This window comes from Trifolium pratense, linkage group LG3, assembly GCF_020283565.1.
Source record: "Trifolium pratense cultivar HEN17-A07 linkage group LG3, ARS_RC_1.1, whole genome shotgun sequence".
In the NCBI taxonomy this organism is placed as follows: Eukaryota; Viridiplantae; Streptophyta; class Magnoliopsida; order Fabales; family Fabaceae; genus Trifolium; species Trifolium pratense.
In genome coordinates this window covers 48,870,459-48,889,306 of record NC_060061.1, presented here as the reverse complement: position 1 = coordinate 48,889,306, position 18,848 = coordinate 48,870,459, and the positions used below count along the sequence as shown (strand labels likewise).

The following is an 18,848-nucleotide window of genomic DNA, read 5'->3' as shown; positions in this document are numbered from 1 at the left end:
ATTTAAAATTTATTATTTATTTTTAGTTAGCGTTAACTCTCCAATCCTTAACAAACGAGTCTCGAATAATTTGGAGTTCAAACAAAAAAAAAGTATAGTTAGACAAAAAATTATTCCACTAAAAAATCAAGAATATTATCAAATGTTTTGTAAAAATAATATTAAAATAGTATTATGTAAAATTAAAAAAAAATACTAGTATATTATGTAAAACTAGACTATGCACAATAAAGAAATTTATTACTAGTGTATTAATGGAAGAATGGAGACGCGCAACACTACTAGAACTTCTCTGTATGCATAATTCAGTCCAACGGTTAAGAAAAAATGAAACAAATCTGACGGTTAATATATAGCAGTGGAGATTGCAGCAGACACTAGTGCTGCTGAGGATCCGAATCGATGCTCACAGAGATACTCCCTCCGTCCCAAAAAGAATGACCCATTTTGAATATATGCACTATTCATATATATTGTTTTGACCATATTTTTCTACTAATAAATAAAAATAAATATTAACATATAAGATGTTGTTAGATTCGTCTCGATGAGTATTTTCAAAATATCAATTTTTTATAATTTTTACTATTATACAATTAAAGATATTAGTCGCCAAAGTTATGCATTGGCATGCATGTTTCGGTCAACTGGGTCATTCTTTTTGGGACGGAGGGAGTAATATATAACTGCTATTAATTACTCTTGGAATTATTAGAATAAGTTTTCTAATAATCAATCTATATCGATTGAATATAGACATAATATAGTATTCTTTATTATATTTGTTTCAAAATAATAATGTCACTAGAATATATTTAGCTTTGTTTAATCGAATATTATGTGTGATTTTTTTTTGTTACAGGATATTATGTGTGATTTAATCGTGAGAATTTATTTAAAATAACAAGATTATTTTTAAAGTATCAGTAGTCAAATTTATTTTACTGTCAAGTGGAATAAGTGTAATGTATGGAGACTATATATTATATGAGTAAATGGATGATCACATTTCATGAGCCATGAATATGAAATATCATGTATAAATATTAATATTATGAGTAATATTTATATTTGAATGTTATAAGAATATTAGGTAGTATATTATTTTAGAAGAAATTCTTTAACCGGTAACTTGAAGTTTTTTTTGTTACCATGATATTAGTTGAAAGTTTTTACCATCGTTAACGATAACTAATCTCGTCGAAAAATATGTGGAGCACACAAAATGATTTATCTCCTCGTAATCATATTATCTTCATACGCATGAAAGATAAATCAAACTCTTTACGACTTAGATTTATTGGTAACCAGTAAGCTAAAGTTAATCCAGCTTTTTTATAAGAATAAGAATTTAAGTGTTACACTGATAAGGAATTTAATAATACCCTTACTCTAAAAGTCGTCTCTAAGAATTTATCTAACTTTATTTATGAATAAATTATGTAGAGTATTTTTTTTTTTGTGACTAAATTATGTAGAGTATTTATTAGACGGAAAAAGGAGAAAGCATATACGTGTCCAAAAATATGTAACACATAGCGTTGACATGTATATTAGCGACACAATCGACTCTAATGCATCATAGATATCAAACAAAATTATGCTAACAATTCGTTTGGATTTATTGATAAATTGTTGAAAACTACACTTCCTTTTCCTTTGCATATATTGTTGACATATTTATGGGGTCTTTGTATTCCCATTTCACTATCTCACACTTTCCACACAATATATAATATCCGATTATGATTATGAATAAAATGATAAGCGATTTGTTTGCTGCCTCTCATGGCAATGCCCATGGCCAGTTGATGTTGTGTGAAAGCTATTATCATATATATTGACACAAAAAGATGCATCTTTCATATATTGTGACTTAGATTCTAAATTCTAAAAAAAATTGGTTGTTAAACTTCATTATATATTCTCAACAAATATTGTTGCTGATTTTCCTTAAACCCTTCATAAAGTTTTATTATTTATTTTGAAATGGTAAATATAGTATAAAAAATAAAATTAAAAAATACAAAGGTCTCTCAAAAGAAAAACAGGTCCAAATTAAAACAACAAGAAATCAGGAACCATAAATAGACAGTCGGACCCGCACAAAGAGGACCAAAAATGCAAGAAAATTTATATGGTATATTCAGACCCGGCCCCTATGGGTGCATGGTGAGTGACGACATCCGACCTCAAAATTTTGGAGGTCTCTACTTAAAATTTTGAGGTCATATTAATAATAATTATATATTGTTAGTATTTATAAAATATCAAATGTACTCAATAGATTAGTTTTGGGGTCTTATAATAATATTAATGTTCATAAAATATCATATGTTTAGTAAAAAAATATCATAATCACGTAAAAAAATAATAATTACACGTTTCTTGATTAGAAATTTTCTCCCCTCTCAACCGAATTTTCTCCATACGCATGAGACATAAAACCGAATATGTAACCACATGTTTAAGGGGACCAAAACCCTTGCCCCTTAGACCAATTCATTATTGATGTTTCCTAGTTACTTATAATTTAAATATAGGGTAATTCTTTTTAATTTTTTAACATTTTTTTATTAGGGGTCTATTTTTAATATTTAAATCGGACCTCCAAATAGTCAGGATTTGCCCCGGATACATTCAAAAATTCAAATGTATTGGCATATTTGATCTTTTAGAAGAATCTTTTTTCCTACCATTTGAAAAATTATAATAACTAAATATTATTTGGCAAAATTGTCGGCACAATAAAATTTTATTTGTTTTTCCTGAATTTTTTATTACTCAGAATAGTGAATATTGAAATTTTTTATGAAAAAATGTAAAATAATTGTATGATACTTATAAACAATGAAATTATGCTTTCCTTTATGAAATAATTTTTTCTCTAAAATACAATAGTCCATAAAATAGTATTTTGATTCATACAACATTATCAATAATTTAGGGGAAAAAAAGGTACCAACACCGTTCAATTTGTCAATGTATCATAAAAGTTTTCAATGGGGCGATTGAATAATGACAAAAGGTTGGTCATTACTTTAAACATTTGTTTTGTACTGTTCTACTCAATACTTACATTTTCAAAATAAGCAAACCTCTAATATGTTAAAATTTTGAATAAAAAATATTGTTCAGAGTCGCTAATGTACGTAATTACATCAAGTGTTATTACCTTAAAAGTGCTAAAAAAATGAAGACATGTAGAAAAGAGTTTTCTTTTTTTTTAAAAAAAAAACTTATAATATAAGAGATAACCTCGTTAAAATATTTTTTAAAATAAAAAATTACCCTATTTTTCAAAAAAATTCTAATAATGCCCCATTCAACGTCACTGCCATTGGCGCGTTTAAGGAAGGGAGTCACTCTCGACGACACACTCATAATTGGGGTGTGTGTGTGTTAAGGTTTAGGGTTATGGAATTTAGGTGTTGTGCAAAAACTATTTTAAAAATAAATTAAGATATATTTGATTATTAATACACTGATAATTTTTCTGGTCTTTGGCTCGATCAATATCATTACTCTTTTTTTGACTCTCAACGCCTCTCTATTAATTTATTAATACCATATCTCATAACTTTTTTCCTCACGCAACTTACTTCTCATTTTACTACTTTTCAATTCACTTTCTTAATTCCTAACTTTCATCTTCTTCATATCAATTATTATATGTCTTCTTCGGATATAGTATATTACTATTTTTATGGAAATTCCAAACACTTGAAAAATTTGAGTACTTTATAAAACCAATAAAAATTTATTTGAGAAAAATGAGAACTCATTCCAATTTAAAAATGAAGATTGAAAGAGTTTCAAATTTCTTCAATATTAAATCTCCCTAATAATAAGCTTATAATATTCAATCTTTCATCATTAATTTTATCATTTGTTTTCCGTTTTAGTATACTTAACTAGTGTCCCGAGGTATTGTTTAGCATCACCCATTAATTAATACATACACCAAAGATCAAACGAAGCTTGTAGCTCTCGTCAAATCATGTGGGGGATGATATATAGTTGCAAATGATGATGGCTGACCTTATAATTCATGGTTAAATATGTTTTTAATCTTTATAAATATCTTAAATTTTGTTTTTAATTTCTACAAAATATTTATCAAGTTTTGGTCCTTAAATATATCTTATCTTGATATTTTTGTCACTGTTTTTCAGTCAACTTGTGTATATCATTCAAAAAAAATTTTAAAAAAAAATGCATTCATGTGTAGTATATTATAGAAATCTCTCTTACAAAATTTTAAATTTTTTTAACAATGAATGAATTGAATATGATTTTTTTAGTTTTTTTCGCTTAAAAATTCATAAATAATTTATCTTATGTTAAAAAATTCTAAATTTTTATGGGAGAAGTTATTATAATAATATAAACATTTATACAAAAAATTATCAAAAAATGTGAAAATTTACAAGAGTTGATTAAAAGTATGGACCAAAAGTTGTAAAAAAAAAATATTTAAAAGACCAAAAATTGTCAATTTTTTTAAAAAAACTAAAAAATAAATTTGAAATATTTTTAGAGAGTAACACTTATTTAACCTTAGATTCATTTAATTGGTGATAGTGATGATTGTGAAAGATATAGTTGGTGATAATGTGAGATTTGAGGAGATACATATGGCAAGCATATGCAAGGACACCACTCGGTGTACCTACCTAACATATATATTGATGGGCCGGGGCCCATTCCTTTTAAAGCTTTGGTTTTATTGGGTGTGAACTTGGGGGTGCCATGTTTTTCAATTGTTAAAAATGAAATTCTAATATCATTTTTATATAATAAATTCCATTATTATTATTTTTTTTATATAATGGATCCATTAAGATTGACTTATTTTAAAGTTTATGCAAATAATTTTGTAAATAAATAAGTTTTTATGTATTATTATAAGTTTTTCAATATAGTTTATGAGAAAACAGTTTATAAAGACATGACTTTTGTCAGCGAAAACTTATGAATTAACATAAAATTTTATTTATTTGCATAAGTTATTTTAATAAGCTAAAAAATAAGTCAAATTCAAACGGACCCTAAATTCTATTATTATTATCTTTGTGAGTTCCGTTCAAATGGTATGAACATTGTTTTGTTCTATATATAGTGAAGCTTTGGTGTAATGGAGAAATAGCTTCTCCAGTAGCTATAGCGTCCGTCTACTTTTGTTTATGTGTGATTATCTTATATATAATATATTGTCAATAATCATAGAGTAAATTTTTTTTTCATCGAATAAATTATACTTTTTGAGATGCTTAAACTATAAGGGCCTTTTTGACCTAGCTTTTTTTAGGTGTAGAAGTTCTTTTAATCATCAAGCTAGAAATAATAGTTTTTTAACTAAAGTTAAAATTGTTTGGTAAATCTTAATTTTTTTTATAAAAAAATTTAAATATTGTTGTTTTTTTATTATAATAGGATTAAAAAGATATATTTGATAATATATTATAATTTTTCCTAAAATATAGAAACTGTTTTTTTTTTTTTACTATAACTTTTAGAAATTGTTGTTTGGTCTAGCTTCTTACTTTTAAGTAAAATGAAGAGGGCAAAAAACTAGGCCAAACGGGCCCTAATTCTATAATACTCTCTTCTTATATTAAAATATGCACTCCCTTCTTATCTCATGTAAAATATATTACAAAAAATTTTATTCACCTCTTAATAGAAGTTTTGAATTTCATTCTCGTGTCCTCTTATTACACACTTTATATGATATTCTAGGTTATAATATTTTTTTTACTAAGATTATAATAATATATGTATGTTGTTATAGTTGCTATTTTTAATTTAATTTTGAGTTATGTGAGGATATGGACAGTTTTATGAAGAAGAGTGTATTAAGAGCGTTGCTGTTTTTAAATTAATTTAGTGTGATTCATGATTAATGATTTCATGAAGTTAAAATAATTAAAAAGATTATTGTGATTCATTACGAAAAATTCTTGTGATTCATGATAAAGGTTGATGGTGAGAATGCGGAAGATGATACTGTTGGGAGTCATGTCTTGATGTAAACTAATCCTTTGTTTCCCTTGTGGTATTGGAAGGAGAAATTCTTGGAATTTCTTGAAAAAACTTTATCTTGAAGTTGAACCTCATATTTTCTTTGGTGTATTAGTGACAACTTTAATGACATCTTTTTGCTGGATGAAAACGGCCAAAAATATTAGAGGATTTTGGTTAATTAATGACTTTCAAAGCTTTAACTAACAAACTCCTAGTTCAATCTATCATCGTTATTATGCTGGAAAATTTACCTGCTCCTGTCTTATAGATCACTATCCTATTAGGGTCCGTTTGGTGCGCAGGATAGCATAGTGACAGGATATGATATAAAACAGGATAAGGATAGGATAGGATAACAGTTATACTCAGTTATCATATCCTATGTTTGGTGCACACAGGATAACAAACATAATAACTATTATATTTTGTTTTTAATACATACTTGCTCATAATAATATGATAAGATATATAACATATTTAATTGACAAAATTACTCTTGTAAAACAATTGTTATTTTTTTAAAATTATTTTGTAATACTTTGAATTTTATAAATAAAAAATATAAATAAGTAATCAAATAACTTTATATAATTTAAAATAAAAATCATGAGAAAATAATCAAGTTTAATTTTTTATATGAATCATGATCAAATAAATAACTCAATAATATATACATGTTAGATAAGCCAAATAAATATATGATATATCTCATACGTAAATAATAAAATTATTATTGCAAAAGAATTATATTTAATTTTTTATAAAATTTAAATTAATATCCCTATTTGTCAATTTTTTTAATAATCATTTTACTTTAAAATATTGTAATTTTAGTAAAATTTTGATTTTTTAGAATATATAAATTACAAAATTACCCATGTGAGAAAATCACATATATATTTAAAAATTAATTATTTAATTATTTATATTTTATTAATTTTATTTTATGTATTTTAAATATATTTTATAAAATAAATCAGTAATTTTTTTTTCTTCTTATCCTATCCTGCTGGTAACCCAGCTCAAATTCAGGATAAGAATTATAACTAGAGAGACAGGATAGGATAAGCTTCAGCTTCAGGATTAACTTATCATATCCTGCTGTATCACCAAACACTGGATTGCGGCAGGATATGATACAGTTATCCTATCCTATCTCTTATCCTGTGCACCAAACGGGCCCTTATACTATTAGATGATGATTGCAGACACGCTTCAAATTTGAAAATTTTGTTAACTCTATAATATATTTGATGATTATTTTGAGATAGGTGACTCTCATATTGTTAGCAACTCATTCTTTTGAGTCCGACACATTCAAATCGGTTTATAAGGTGAAGATTGTTTATTCCTTATAAATCCATGTCCATGACAACTCACATTCGACATAAAACTACTTAACACATCTCTCACGCTCAACACTATTGAGTTTAGTGTGTGGATATAAATGGTGGGTGACCTGATAACAGGTGATCCAATAGATCTTAGAGAAGCTTATCAACTTAAAATTGGGAGTTGAACCTAACTCAACCATACAAAATCGTCTTGCAATAAGAATTGCCTCTTACTTATAAACTCATGTCGAGACCAACTCACATTCGACGTGGACTACTTAAGATAAAGTAGAGTCAATCCTCACCTTACAGATCGATTTTGTAGGGTTGAGTTAGACTCAATTCTGAGTTTCTCAATATAGTTTTTGAAAAAACAACTTATAAAGATACAATTTTTGTTAGTGAAAAGTTATGAATTAACATAAAAGCTTATTTATTGGTATAAGCTATTTTCATAAACTCAAAACTAAGTCAAATCCAAATTGATTATAAATCTTAAATGAGTTTAAAAGATATATTATGCCGGTGTAAATTAATTATACACTAACTTCTAATAAAAATCAAACATTTCTCATTATCGTACAATTTCAATTGAGTGAGTTGACCAAATATATAAATTTTGTTATCAGATAACATTTTGTTTGGTGCACAAAATAAGAGACAGGATAAGATAACTGTGTCATATCTTGTCTCAATCCGGTGTTTGGTGAGACAACAAGATATGATAAGTTAATCCTGAAGCTATCTTATTATGTCTCTCTAGTTAAAATTCTTATCTTCAATAGGAGGATAAGATAAGAAAGTAATTTACTGATGTATTCTATAAAATAAATTTTAAAATAAAAAATTATAATTAATAAAATATAAATAATACAATAATTTGATAGTAAATTAATAATAAAATAATTAATTTTTAAATATATATGCGATTTTCTCACAATGGTAATTTTGTAATTTATGTAATCTAAAAAATCAAAATTCTACGAAAATTACAACATTTTAAAGTAAAATAATTGTTAAAAAATTACAAAATAGCTAGGGATATTAATTTAAATTTTATAACAAATTATTATTTTTTTTTGCAATGATAGTTTTATTATTTACGTATGAGATATATCATATATTTATTTAGCTTATCTAACATGTATAATTGAGTTATTTATTTGATCATGGTTAATATAAAAAATTAAACTTGATTATTTTCTCATGATTTTTTATTTAAAATTATATAAAGTTATTTGATTACTTATTTATTTTTTATTTATAAAATTCAAAGTATTACAAAATAATTTTAAAAAAACAACAATTATTTTACAAGGGTAATTTTTTCATTTAAATATGTTATATATCTTATCATATTATTATGAGCAAGTATGTATTAAAAATATGATATAATAGTTATCATGTATGTACAAAACACATGATATGATAACTAAGAGTAACAGTTATCCTGCTGATATGATATCATATTCTTATCATGTTTTATATCATATCATGTCATTATCATATCTTGCGCACCAAACAGACTCTTTGGTATAAACCGAACCTTGTATTCTCTGTGTACAACTACAAAGATTAATCCCTCAATCCTTGTTGGACCCAAATGGGTGGCAAACTCTTTCCCTAAGAGTTTTAACACTGCTGCATGCCCAAGCTAGAGATCGAACTCAGGACTAGGGGCAGAGCCCTTCATGGGCTGGACAGGGCCATGGCCCGCCCCAGAATTTTTAAGTTTTTTTTCATAGGTATACTATTTAGCGGCGGTTATAAACCCCCGCTAAATAGTCTGTGTAGTTTGTTATATTTTGTTTTGCGGGGGTTTCAAACCATACAATCTAGTATTCTTAAACAGGTTTGCAGTTTACGGGGTTTCAAACCCCCGCTATTTGTACGTCCCAGAATTCAAATATTCAAATATACTTTTTAATTTATTTTTTTAAGCATCCCTTCTAATGTTTTATTGTTTAATAATTTATAGATGTCTTAAAATGTGTAATTTATTTTGTCGAAGTATTCAAGTATATTTTTTTTGGAGAAAAAGTACGCAAATTTTTATTTAAAATAGAGTTTGTGCATAAAAATTCATGTTTGATCAATCTTTTGTTAAAAAAATTTAAATTTTTGTTAGAGAGATGCATATAATATTATAAACATAAATACAAAAACTAATTAAAAAGTATGAAGTTTACACATTTGACATAAAATATATTTTATAATATATTTTTAAAATTTATTTAATAAACATGTTAATGGTCCACCTTTTGACTACTTTTGAGATATCCATACTAGACAGACTCTCAATATGATATGTCTTTTTTTATAATAATTTCTTTTGCATATTCGATTTATATTTGTAGCGGCCCACCCCAATTTTTCGAGCTAGCTCCGCCACTGCTCAGGACCTTAGTTAAGTTAGAAAAGACTCGCGCCATCTCATCTAAGTGCTCTTGGGTGCACCAAACGGACTCTAATAGTATAATGAATTAATATTTTTTAAAATATAATTAATTACTAATATTAACTCATGAAAATATGATTTTATTGAAAGAAAAAAACTCATGAAAATATATTGTGTAAAAAAAAATACCACTCATGAAAATATATACTTTATGAATTTAACAAAGTTTCATATGGCCTGCAACTTGAACCAAAAAAAACAAGGAAATTGAATTTGAGTAGGAAGTGTTGAAGTTTGGTTAAAGAACCAATGAAATGAAAGATATTCCTAGGAATGAGTGAAACACGACCCGCAGTGAGACAATTCCGTCCGTGTCTTCGGACTTTTCGGAGACCCATATGTATGCCAGACAGACACAGTCACACGCAACAAAACAAAACAAAACACAAAATCACAAACACCACCCCCTTCATTCAATTCCACTTCTACAATGCACAATTCACCATCATCATCATCATCATCATCCTAAAAATCCCTTTCAAATCTGCAATTTCTTCATCTCTTTTCAATGATTTCATAGCACCCCACTTCATTAAAACGCAATTTTTTCCATCTTTATTCTCACACCAGTAAGTAACAACACTCTCATTCATATCTTCTTGTATTAATTTTAATTATGATGATAAATATTGAAGGTGGGTTTCATTTCATTAGAGAAAGAAAGAAACTGTTTGATTGAATTGAATTTCAAAATTTTGTTTTTCTTTCTAAATTGCCAATCTTGCTAGTTAATTTAATCATTTTCAATGTTTTAAAAAGTGGTCGCGGCAACAGTTGTATTGCAATTTCTTGTATTGTGGAGAATTGCGCTTAAATATGACCGATGCGGCCTCAATTGTGGTTGTAGAGACGTCGAAAACTCTGATGTCACTCGGCCATATTGTGGTTGCAGAGGCATCAGAGGAAACTCTGATGTCGCTCGGCCCATTTTGTGGTTGTAGAGACATGGAAAACTCTGATGTTGTGCGGTCATATTGCGGTTGCAGACCTGCATTTAAAGCCTTGATCAATTCTAGTATATTTGTGTTTGTTGATTGTCGACTGACAATCAATATGCTTTTATGCCATTTGTGTTTGACGCTTTTAGCTTTCAGGCACCATAGGTTGTTGATCTCCTGCAGAGAGTTCAAAGAGTCATGCATATTAATGCTGTGTCTTGTAGGTCTATGAATGTTGTTTTTAAGAGGATTGGTTTTGCCATCCAAAAAGGGTTAGCAACGCAGCTTATTGCCCGCTTGCCTTTCATTCATGTGTAATTAATTGTCGTATATTTGTTAATATAATTTCACTTGCACTTTATGTAGCGATTCTATAAGGTCTGGTCTGGAGATATTGTAAAGATTCATCATCATGGCGACGAAAGGGAACCCTGGTGATAATAGAAATAACAAAGGTCCGGTGTCTATTTTCATTGTAGTTGCTTTGTGTGGTTTCTTCTATATATTAGGTTTGTGGCAAAGGAGTGGTTTTGGTAAAGGAGATAGCATTGCGGTTGAGATTACTAAACATACAGATTGTAGTGTTCTTTCCGATCTAAATTATGAAACTCATCATGATGGGGATGCCGGAACGCCTGACGATTCTGATGGTCAAGTCAAGGAATTCAAGCCTTGCGATGATCGCTACATTGATTACACCCCCTGCCATGATCAAGCAAGGGCAATGACGTTTCCGCGAGATAATATGAATTATAGAGAAAGGCATTGTCCTCCTCAAGAAGAGAAATTGCATTGTCTCATAGCTGCACCTAGAGGTTATGCCACACCGTTTCCTTGGCCAAAGAGTCGCGACTATGTGCCATATGCAAACGCGCCTTACAAGAGCCTGACAGTTGAGAAGGCTGTGCAGAATTGGATTCAGTATGAAGGGAATGTTTTTAGGTTTCCTGGTGGAGGAACTCAGTTTCCTCAGGGTGCTGATGCGTACATTAACGAACTTGCATCTGTTATTCCATTGGATAATGGGATGGTTAGAACTGCATTGGATACTGGGTGTGGGGTAAGTCAAATTCTAAGCAAAACATCCTTGTGTTGATATAAATAAACTATTTTATTGGTTACAACTTATGAGTACATGATATTTGCATGAAAATTTTCCTGTCCATAATGAGATACCTTGGCTAGTACTTATGAGCTATGTAGCAACGACACTTTAGATTGAAGACATGTCTAGTGTCCAACACGTGTCGATGTTAGAGATTGGCATGACACTGACACATGTGGTTACATTCAATTATTATATTTTCTCAAATTATTAGTGGTGTCGGCTTGTCATTGTCCTGTCCGGCGTCCATGATTGTGTTAGTGTGTCTTAGCTTATAAGGTTTTATAGTGGAAGTTTATGCTTTTGAATGCTTCATCCATGCAAAATTCTCTCATTTACAATTGTTTCTTTCTTGACTGTTTTTCCATTTTAAGCCTGTGTAACTGTGTTTGTGCATATAATTTCCATTTATTTATTCTATGTTCTATCTCATTTTCTTGTCATTGATGATGCTAGGTTGCTAGTTGGGGTGCGTACCTGTTTAAGAAAAATGTTATTGCAATGTCAATTGCACCAAGGGACTCTCATGAAGCACAAGTTCAATTTGCTTTGGAAAGAGGTGTTCCTGCAATCATTGGTGTTCTTGGAACAATAATGCTGCCTTTTCCTTCTGGATCTTTTGACATGGCACATTGTTCTCGCTGCTTGATTCCATGGGGTGCAAATGGTGAGAATAACTATGGTGTTTCTGACCAAGATTGATTAGAAAATAACTATTGGATTGACTAATGAATTTATTGGTCTCTTTAGGAAACGATTCCATAAGATTTAGACAACTAGTTGTATCTGTTTGCACTGACTTACTCAATCTATATTGATTTTCCGATGGTTTGTTAACAAAAGAAGCACTCCGTAACAAATGGAATTTTTTCCTCAGGTGGATTGTACATGAAGGAAGTTGACCGAGTTCTTAGACCTGGTGGTTACTGGATACTTGCTGGTCCTCCGATCAACTGGAAGCACAACTACCATGCATGGCAACGTCCTGAGGATGAGCTTAAGGAGGAGCAAAGGCAGATTGAGGATACTGCTAAACTTCTTTGCTGGGAAAAGAAACATGAGAAAGGTGAAATTGCAATTTGGAGAAAAGCATTAAACAATGATGAATGCAATGAACAAGATACTCAACCCACAATATGTGAATCTGCAAATTCTGATGATGTCTGGTAAATTGCTTCACTTATTTGATTACTTAGAATGTGTTCCGGTAGTCAAATATCTATTACTTGGAAGGACACAACCTATAATTCATCCCAATTCATACTTGATATAAAATATTAAACCCTTTTTCGGAAAAACGGAGTCCTTTTCTGCCCTAATTGGCTAGTCTCGACCAATTTCCTAAGTTCTATTATTGGGAGGATTCAACAAGAACTTTGAATTTTACTCTATAAGCATCGTGCAATAAGTACTTATTTGCTGGTAATATGGTGTTTTCATGTCATTGAGTACTTCAGAAACATGTTTCCTTAGATATGTAGCACCGACATTTCACATTGAAGGCGTGTCCACTGTCGAGTGTTAGACATGTGCCGGTGTCGGTGGTAGCGTAGTATCTGGAGTATGTGTCTGCATCAGTGCTTCATAATTTCTTAGGCATCATATTTTGTAGTCTTTTATTGTGTGAAATTACTGGCGCAGAGCGCTTACCGTTTGGATTTTGGACTTTGGTTTTCAATACTTATCTAAAAGGTTTAACAATGTATAGGTACAAGAAGATGGAAAATTGTATAACTCCTGCTAAACCTGGTACTACATGGAAGCCATTCCCAGAGAGACTCAATGTTGTTCCTTCAAGAATCACCAGTGGATCCGTTCGTGGTGTATCCACAGAGTTATTTGAGGAGGACAATCGATTATGGAAGAAACATGTGAATGCTTACAAGCGGGTCAACAAAATCATCGACTCAGGGAGGTATCGTAATGTGATGGACATGAATGCTGGTTTTGGAAGTTTTGCTGCTGCCCTGGATTCTCCCAAATTATGGGTTATGAATGTTGTTCCTACAATTGCTGAGAAAGCTACCCTTGGTGTTGTATTCGAGCGAGGATTGATTGGCATTTATCACGATTGGTAACTTCCTTAACTTCATTTCATTTTTCCTTAACTACATAAACAATTGCCTCTCCTATATGAATATAATTAGTCATTGTTTATCTTTTTCGATCATTTTTCCTTCAATCTATAAAGGGCTAAGATACACTGCTTATCACACTATTCTTACTCTTACTGCCACTTCAAGAGACAGTTTTTCAGACATTTTCAAAATTGCGGGTGACAGTTATGTTATTTTTTAGTATACAACAACAATGACAACAGTACTTATACTACTGTACCTAAGATTTATCCATCTATAAATTAGGATGTCAACATTAAGATTTGGTGATTTATTCGGAATTTTGAATGGTTCTTATGTTTTATTAAATAAAAGAAAATGTTGAGGTCATAGGAACTCAGGTAAAGAAGAAAAATAGGGAACGAACTCTGAATTATTGAATACAACATCGATATATGATGGACAATGTTGTGCTACAAAATCGAAAACAATACCTCTTTTTATAGTACTAAACACCTAATCTCAATCAACAAGGAAAACTTAATGAATGAAACAAATAAGAGATAACCACCTCAATGAATTCAAAATAGTTGACCAAACACGTCAAGCCTAAATCCAGAGAGTAGGGGGAGAACTAGTAAGATCTGAAAGTGTTCTAAACATCGGGAAACTTTTGATAAAATAGTATATTGCAATATGCTTGCCAATGCAGTCAGCATTTGTTACCTGTATAGAGGGTAGATATTTGACGTATTGGACAACGCATAAATTTGATGAAACATGTACAAGGATCACATTCAGAATAAATTCTGCTAAATTTGCTTTCAATGTTGAGTTTATTTATTATCAATTTTCTCCCAGGTGTGAAGCCTTCTCCACATATCCAAGAACTTATGACCTTATCCATGCAAATGGTCTTTTCAGCCTGTACAAGAATGAGTAACTCTCTCTCTCTCTCTCTCTCTCTCTCTCTCTCTCTCTCTCCCAGCTTGCAAATGTCTAAGCATATGCTAATTGAAATATCTGTAATTAGAAAGACAAAAAAACAAATTGGCAATGATGTAAAATATTTATAATAGACAGTGCAGTAGAAACCATGGTTATCAGTATCTTACAATATATCCAAGTCATGTCTCAATTCAATAACAAATTGAAGTCAATCGATACGAACCTCTAGTGTGTATTTATTTATGAATCTTGATTCATTCTAATGAATCACTACTTAGTCGTGTAATGCAAACTGATTTAGGTTTTCCCTAACTCTGGTGATCAATACAGGTGTACTGCAGAAGATATTCTACTAGAGATGGACCGCATCTTACGGCCTGAAGGGGCGGTAATATTCCGAGATCAGGTAGGTGTGCTGAAGCAAGTGAAAAGACTAGCAAAAGCAATGAGATGGAATACCAAAATGGTGGATCATGAAGATGGTCCACTGATTTCAGAGAAGGTCTTGTATGCCGTCAAGCGGTATTGGGTTGCAGGTGACAACACAACGAGCACAGATTGATACCGGAATGGAAGAAAGAATAGTTTCAAGATTTCAGCTGACATAATGATTCTAATTGTGATTTTTATTTTGGATATGAAATTGTCTAGAGTTTTAACATAAGTGAGCATATATGTTTTATTTGTTGAATGTAGAGTTGATAGTTTTTAGAGATTATAAATCATAGTCATCACTTCACATATATGTATTTATTTGGCTTCACTATGACTTATGCGTCACATATTTTCTTCTTACAAAAGAAGGTTCTCTTAGGTCATCAAGTCGATGATATGAATCTTCGAATCTTCTCATGTCGTAGAGAGCTTTATCGAGCCTTACGCTTCAAGCTTCTTTAATGTTGACAACAATTTTACTCGGCCGTCATCTCCATATTTCTGAAAAACACACATGATTCGGGAAGAATCTATTTGAACGGTTAATAAACTCGGGTTTTATATGAACTACAATATTCGGACAGCATAATGGATGTATGCATCCGAAGTGATTCGGAGGATTGGAGAAGTTTCTCCCTTTTTTGTTAGCTGAAATATCCTAGTTTATGAATGAATTTCAGGTCTTATTAATGTATAACTTCAAACATTTACAATAGCTGTGGATTCTGGCTATAAAAAGGTCTCTATGAGGAGGAACTCTTACTATGACTATGAGCATCAACTTTTATGGACTTTAGCTTCTTTATTTTAATTACAAATGTTAATACAAATATTAGTACGAGAGTTGAACTCATAATTTAATACAAATGTATAATCCTAATTTTTGTTACAGGAATAAAATATATCTGATTAGCTGAATAAAATAATACTATGAATTTTTGTAACTAAATAATATTAATATTGTAAATATTGATTTAATTTGTATGGTCAGTATAAAGTTTTTTCACAGATGCATTCAATGATGTGTTGTCACATCATTTAATGAAAGTGACACGTCGTGTATTTTTAAACACAATACATGATGATGCATGTGTAAAATAATTTTACACTGACAGTGCATACAAATTAAACTCAAAAAGTAATTAGGTGTTGATTTTAATAATAAAATGAGATTGTTTACATATTTGTGAGCATAACCTAATTGATGGAAGACATTGCATGAAAGTGAAACTTTAATCACTAAACTGTTAGTTGACGAAATAAAAATTAGTTTGTTTATAAAAATATTGTTATTCATAAAAGGAGAAATAATTCTCTCCATTGTTGATGTCACCGGTAGGGGTGCACAAAATAATCGGTTATAATGGAGATCCACAACCATATTCAAATCCAAAACCAAAAAACCGGTTAATTCTTAAATGAAATTTAACCAGTCCATTTACATATGGTTGGGTTATCCAAATATAAAAACCGATTATTTAACCGATTATCCATATCCAAAACCAAATTTCTAGTTTTTTTTTTGTTTTTTTCAAACCAATTTCCTAGTTCTTAATTTCATCTCTTTAGTAAAAAAAGAAAAATTAATCTCTGTTAATTGTCAAAATCACAACCCCAATCTCAGTACAAAATTAGAGAGAGAGAGAATTGTGAAAACGCACACGACGGATGTGACCGGACTGGATTCACGACGGCAAGGCTTCCATCCCTATCTTATTCTTCTTCTTTGATTTTCAACCATGTGCAAAAGCATAGATCTGAAAAACGAGAGAGAGAGAGAGAGAGAGAGAGAGAGAGAGAGAGAGAGAGAGAGAGAGAGAGAGAGAGAGAGAGAGAGAGAGAGGGAGAGCACCCATACCAAAGGAAATGAACGCACACGGCGGGTGATCATTGCTGGTGGCGCGGCGGCGAACCACCTTCGTCTTTCTACTGTGGAATTTTAAACTGGTTTTTCATGTTGCTCTTGTGGTTGGCAGTGCGTGTTGTAGCTTGCATCAAAACAGTGAAAACACGTTCACTGATAGCACGCATTGGATTTTGGGTTTTTTCTTATTATTTTTTCTTTTTTTAACATACTTTTATATTATTAGTTTTTTAAATCAATTTTTTTTTTTGTTTAAAAAGTATAATTCTAACCAAAAATTAGTCCAGCTATTAAAATAGGAATAAAGATAAGTTCAAATTGTTTTTCTTTTGCGATAATTCATGGCTTTGGAGTTCCCTGGCAAAATTTAGTCCAGCTAGTTTTTTTCTTTTTTTTCTTCTTTAAATTGTCATTAAAAAGATATATTTAATTTTCTTTTGGTTTAATTCATTTTTTAAATTCAAAGTTTGAGTTTTCTCTTGTTACAGTAAAATTTGGTTTTAAAAAATAATTTTGAGAGAGAAACAACCAGTTTCAAGTAATAACTGATTTTTAAACTATTAGTAAAAAAAAAAAAAAACTGATTTTTAAACTAAGAAATAACTAGTTTTAAATTTGGACTTATAAATAATCGGATTTAAGAAAATAACTGAATTTAAACCAGTTTTTTTAAAAGTAACCGGTTATGCAACCATAACCAAATTTATAACCGGTTATGTAACCGGTTTGTAGCAAAATGTGATTATGGTTATGAATCCTAATCCATTTAAGTGGTTTTGGTTTGGATATGGTTTGGTTTTTGAAAATATCCGACCATGCACACCCCTAGTCACCGGAGAGGGAGCGAGCCACATCTAAACTCTTAATACCACATTTCTCAGAAAAAGTATAGACAATATTATCCAAAAAAAAATGTTTTGAACGCATCAATGAAGTTCATTCTTCAAAAACATCCTAATAAATGGAAATGAATTTTTTTGAATGTTTGTCTGATTTACTTTCTTTTATTTTTGAATCTATGGCTCAAATTTTTCGGAGAGTAAGCTGGACGGTACCATAATAAGACACTGCATTATATATGTAGCGGGTAGAGTTCGAATCTCTGTATCTCATTTATCCACCTTATCGGTGGAATTTCTAATCACTATACCCAAAAAAAAATGTACCATAATAACGAAGACATTAAGTTAAAGTTAAAATAGTTAATGAGTTCTTTTTAAGACAAATAGTTCGAAAAATCCAAGTTCAATTTTAGTGAAATTAATTCTTAATGGAACTTTATTTATCTGGTTGAACTCTTGATTACCGTTAGTTTGATCCGGAGTCGGATAATATGAGACAGAAAAAAGAAGTACTCCCTCTGTCCCAACATGAGTGAGCCATTTTAACTATATGCACTATTTTTGTCAAAAAAAAAAAAACTATATGCACTATTCACATGTCTTGTTTTGACCCTATTTTTCAACTAATAAATAAAAACAAATATTAACATATAAGATGTTTGATTCATCTCGATGAGTATTTTCAAAATATAATATTTTTTAATTTTTACTATTATAAAATTAAAAATATTAACCGTCAAATTTATTCATCGGCATGCCTGATGCCATCAACCGACTCACTCATTTTGGGAATTGTGGGAAGGAGGGAATATAATAATGATGAAATTAACCGGGACAGAT

At 30.1% G+C, this 18,848-nt stretch overlaps 1 protein-coding gene across 1 annotated transcript; it reads left to right on the top strand.

Moving 5' to 3' along the window:
• Positions 1-9,929: 9,929 nt before the first annotated feature.
• LOC123915884 (probable methyltransferase PMT2) lies at positions 9,930-15,633 on the top strand. The gene is made up of 7 exons (XM_045967158.1): positions 9,930-10,388; positions 11,124-11,817; positions 12,319-12,529; positions 12,740-13,028; positions 13,571-13,936; positions 14,781-14,858; positions 15,198-15,633. Exons 2-7 carry the CDS (start codon positions 11,170-11,172, stop codon positions 15,427-15,429), a joined length of 1,824 nt encoding a protein of 607 aa, XP_045823114.1. The 5' UTR covers positions 9,930-10,388; positions 11,124-11,169; the 3' UTR covers positions 15,430-15,633.
• Positions 15,634-18,848: the final 3,215 nt, after the last annotated feature.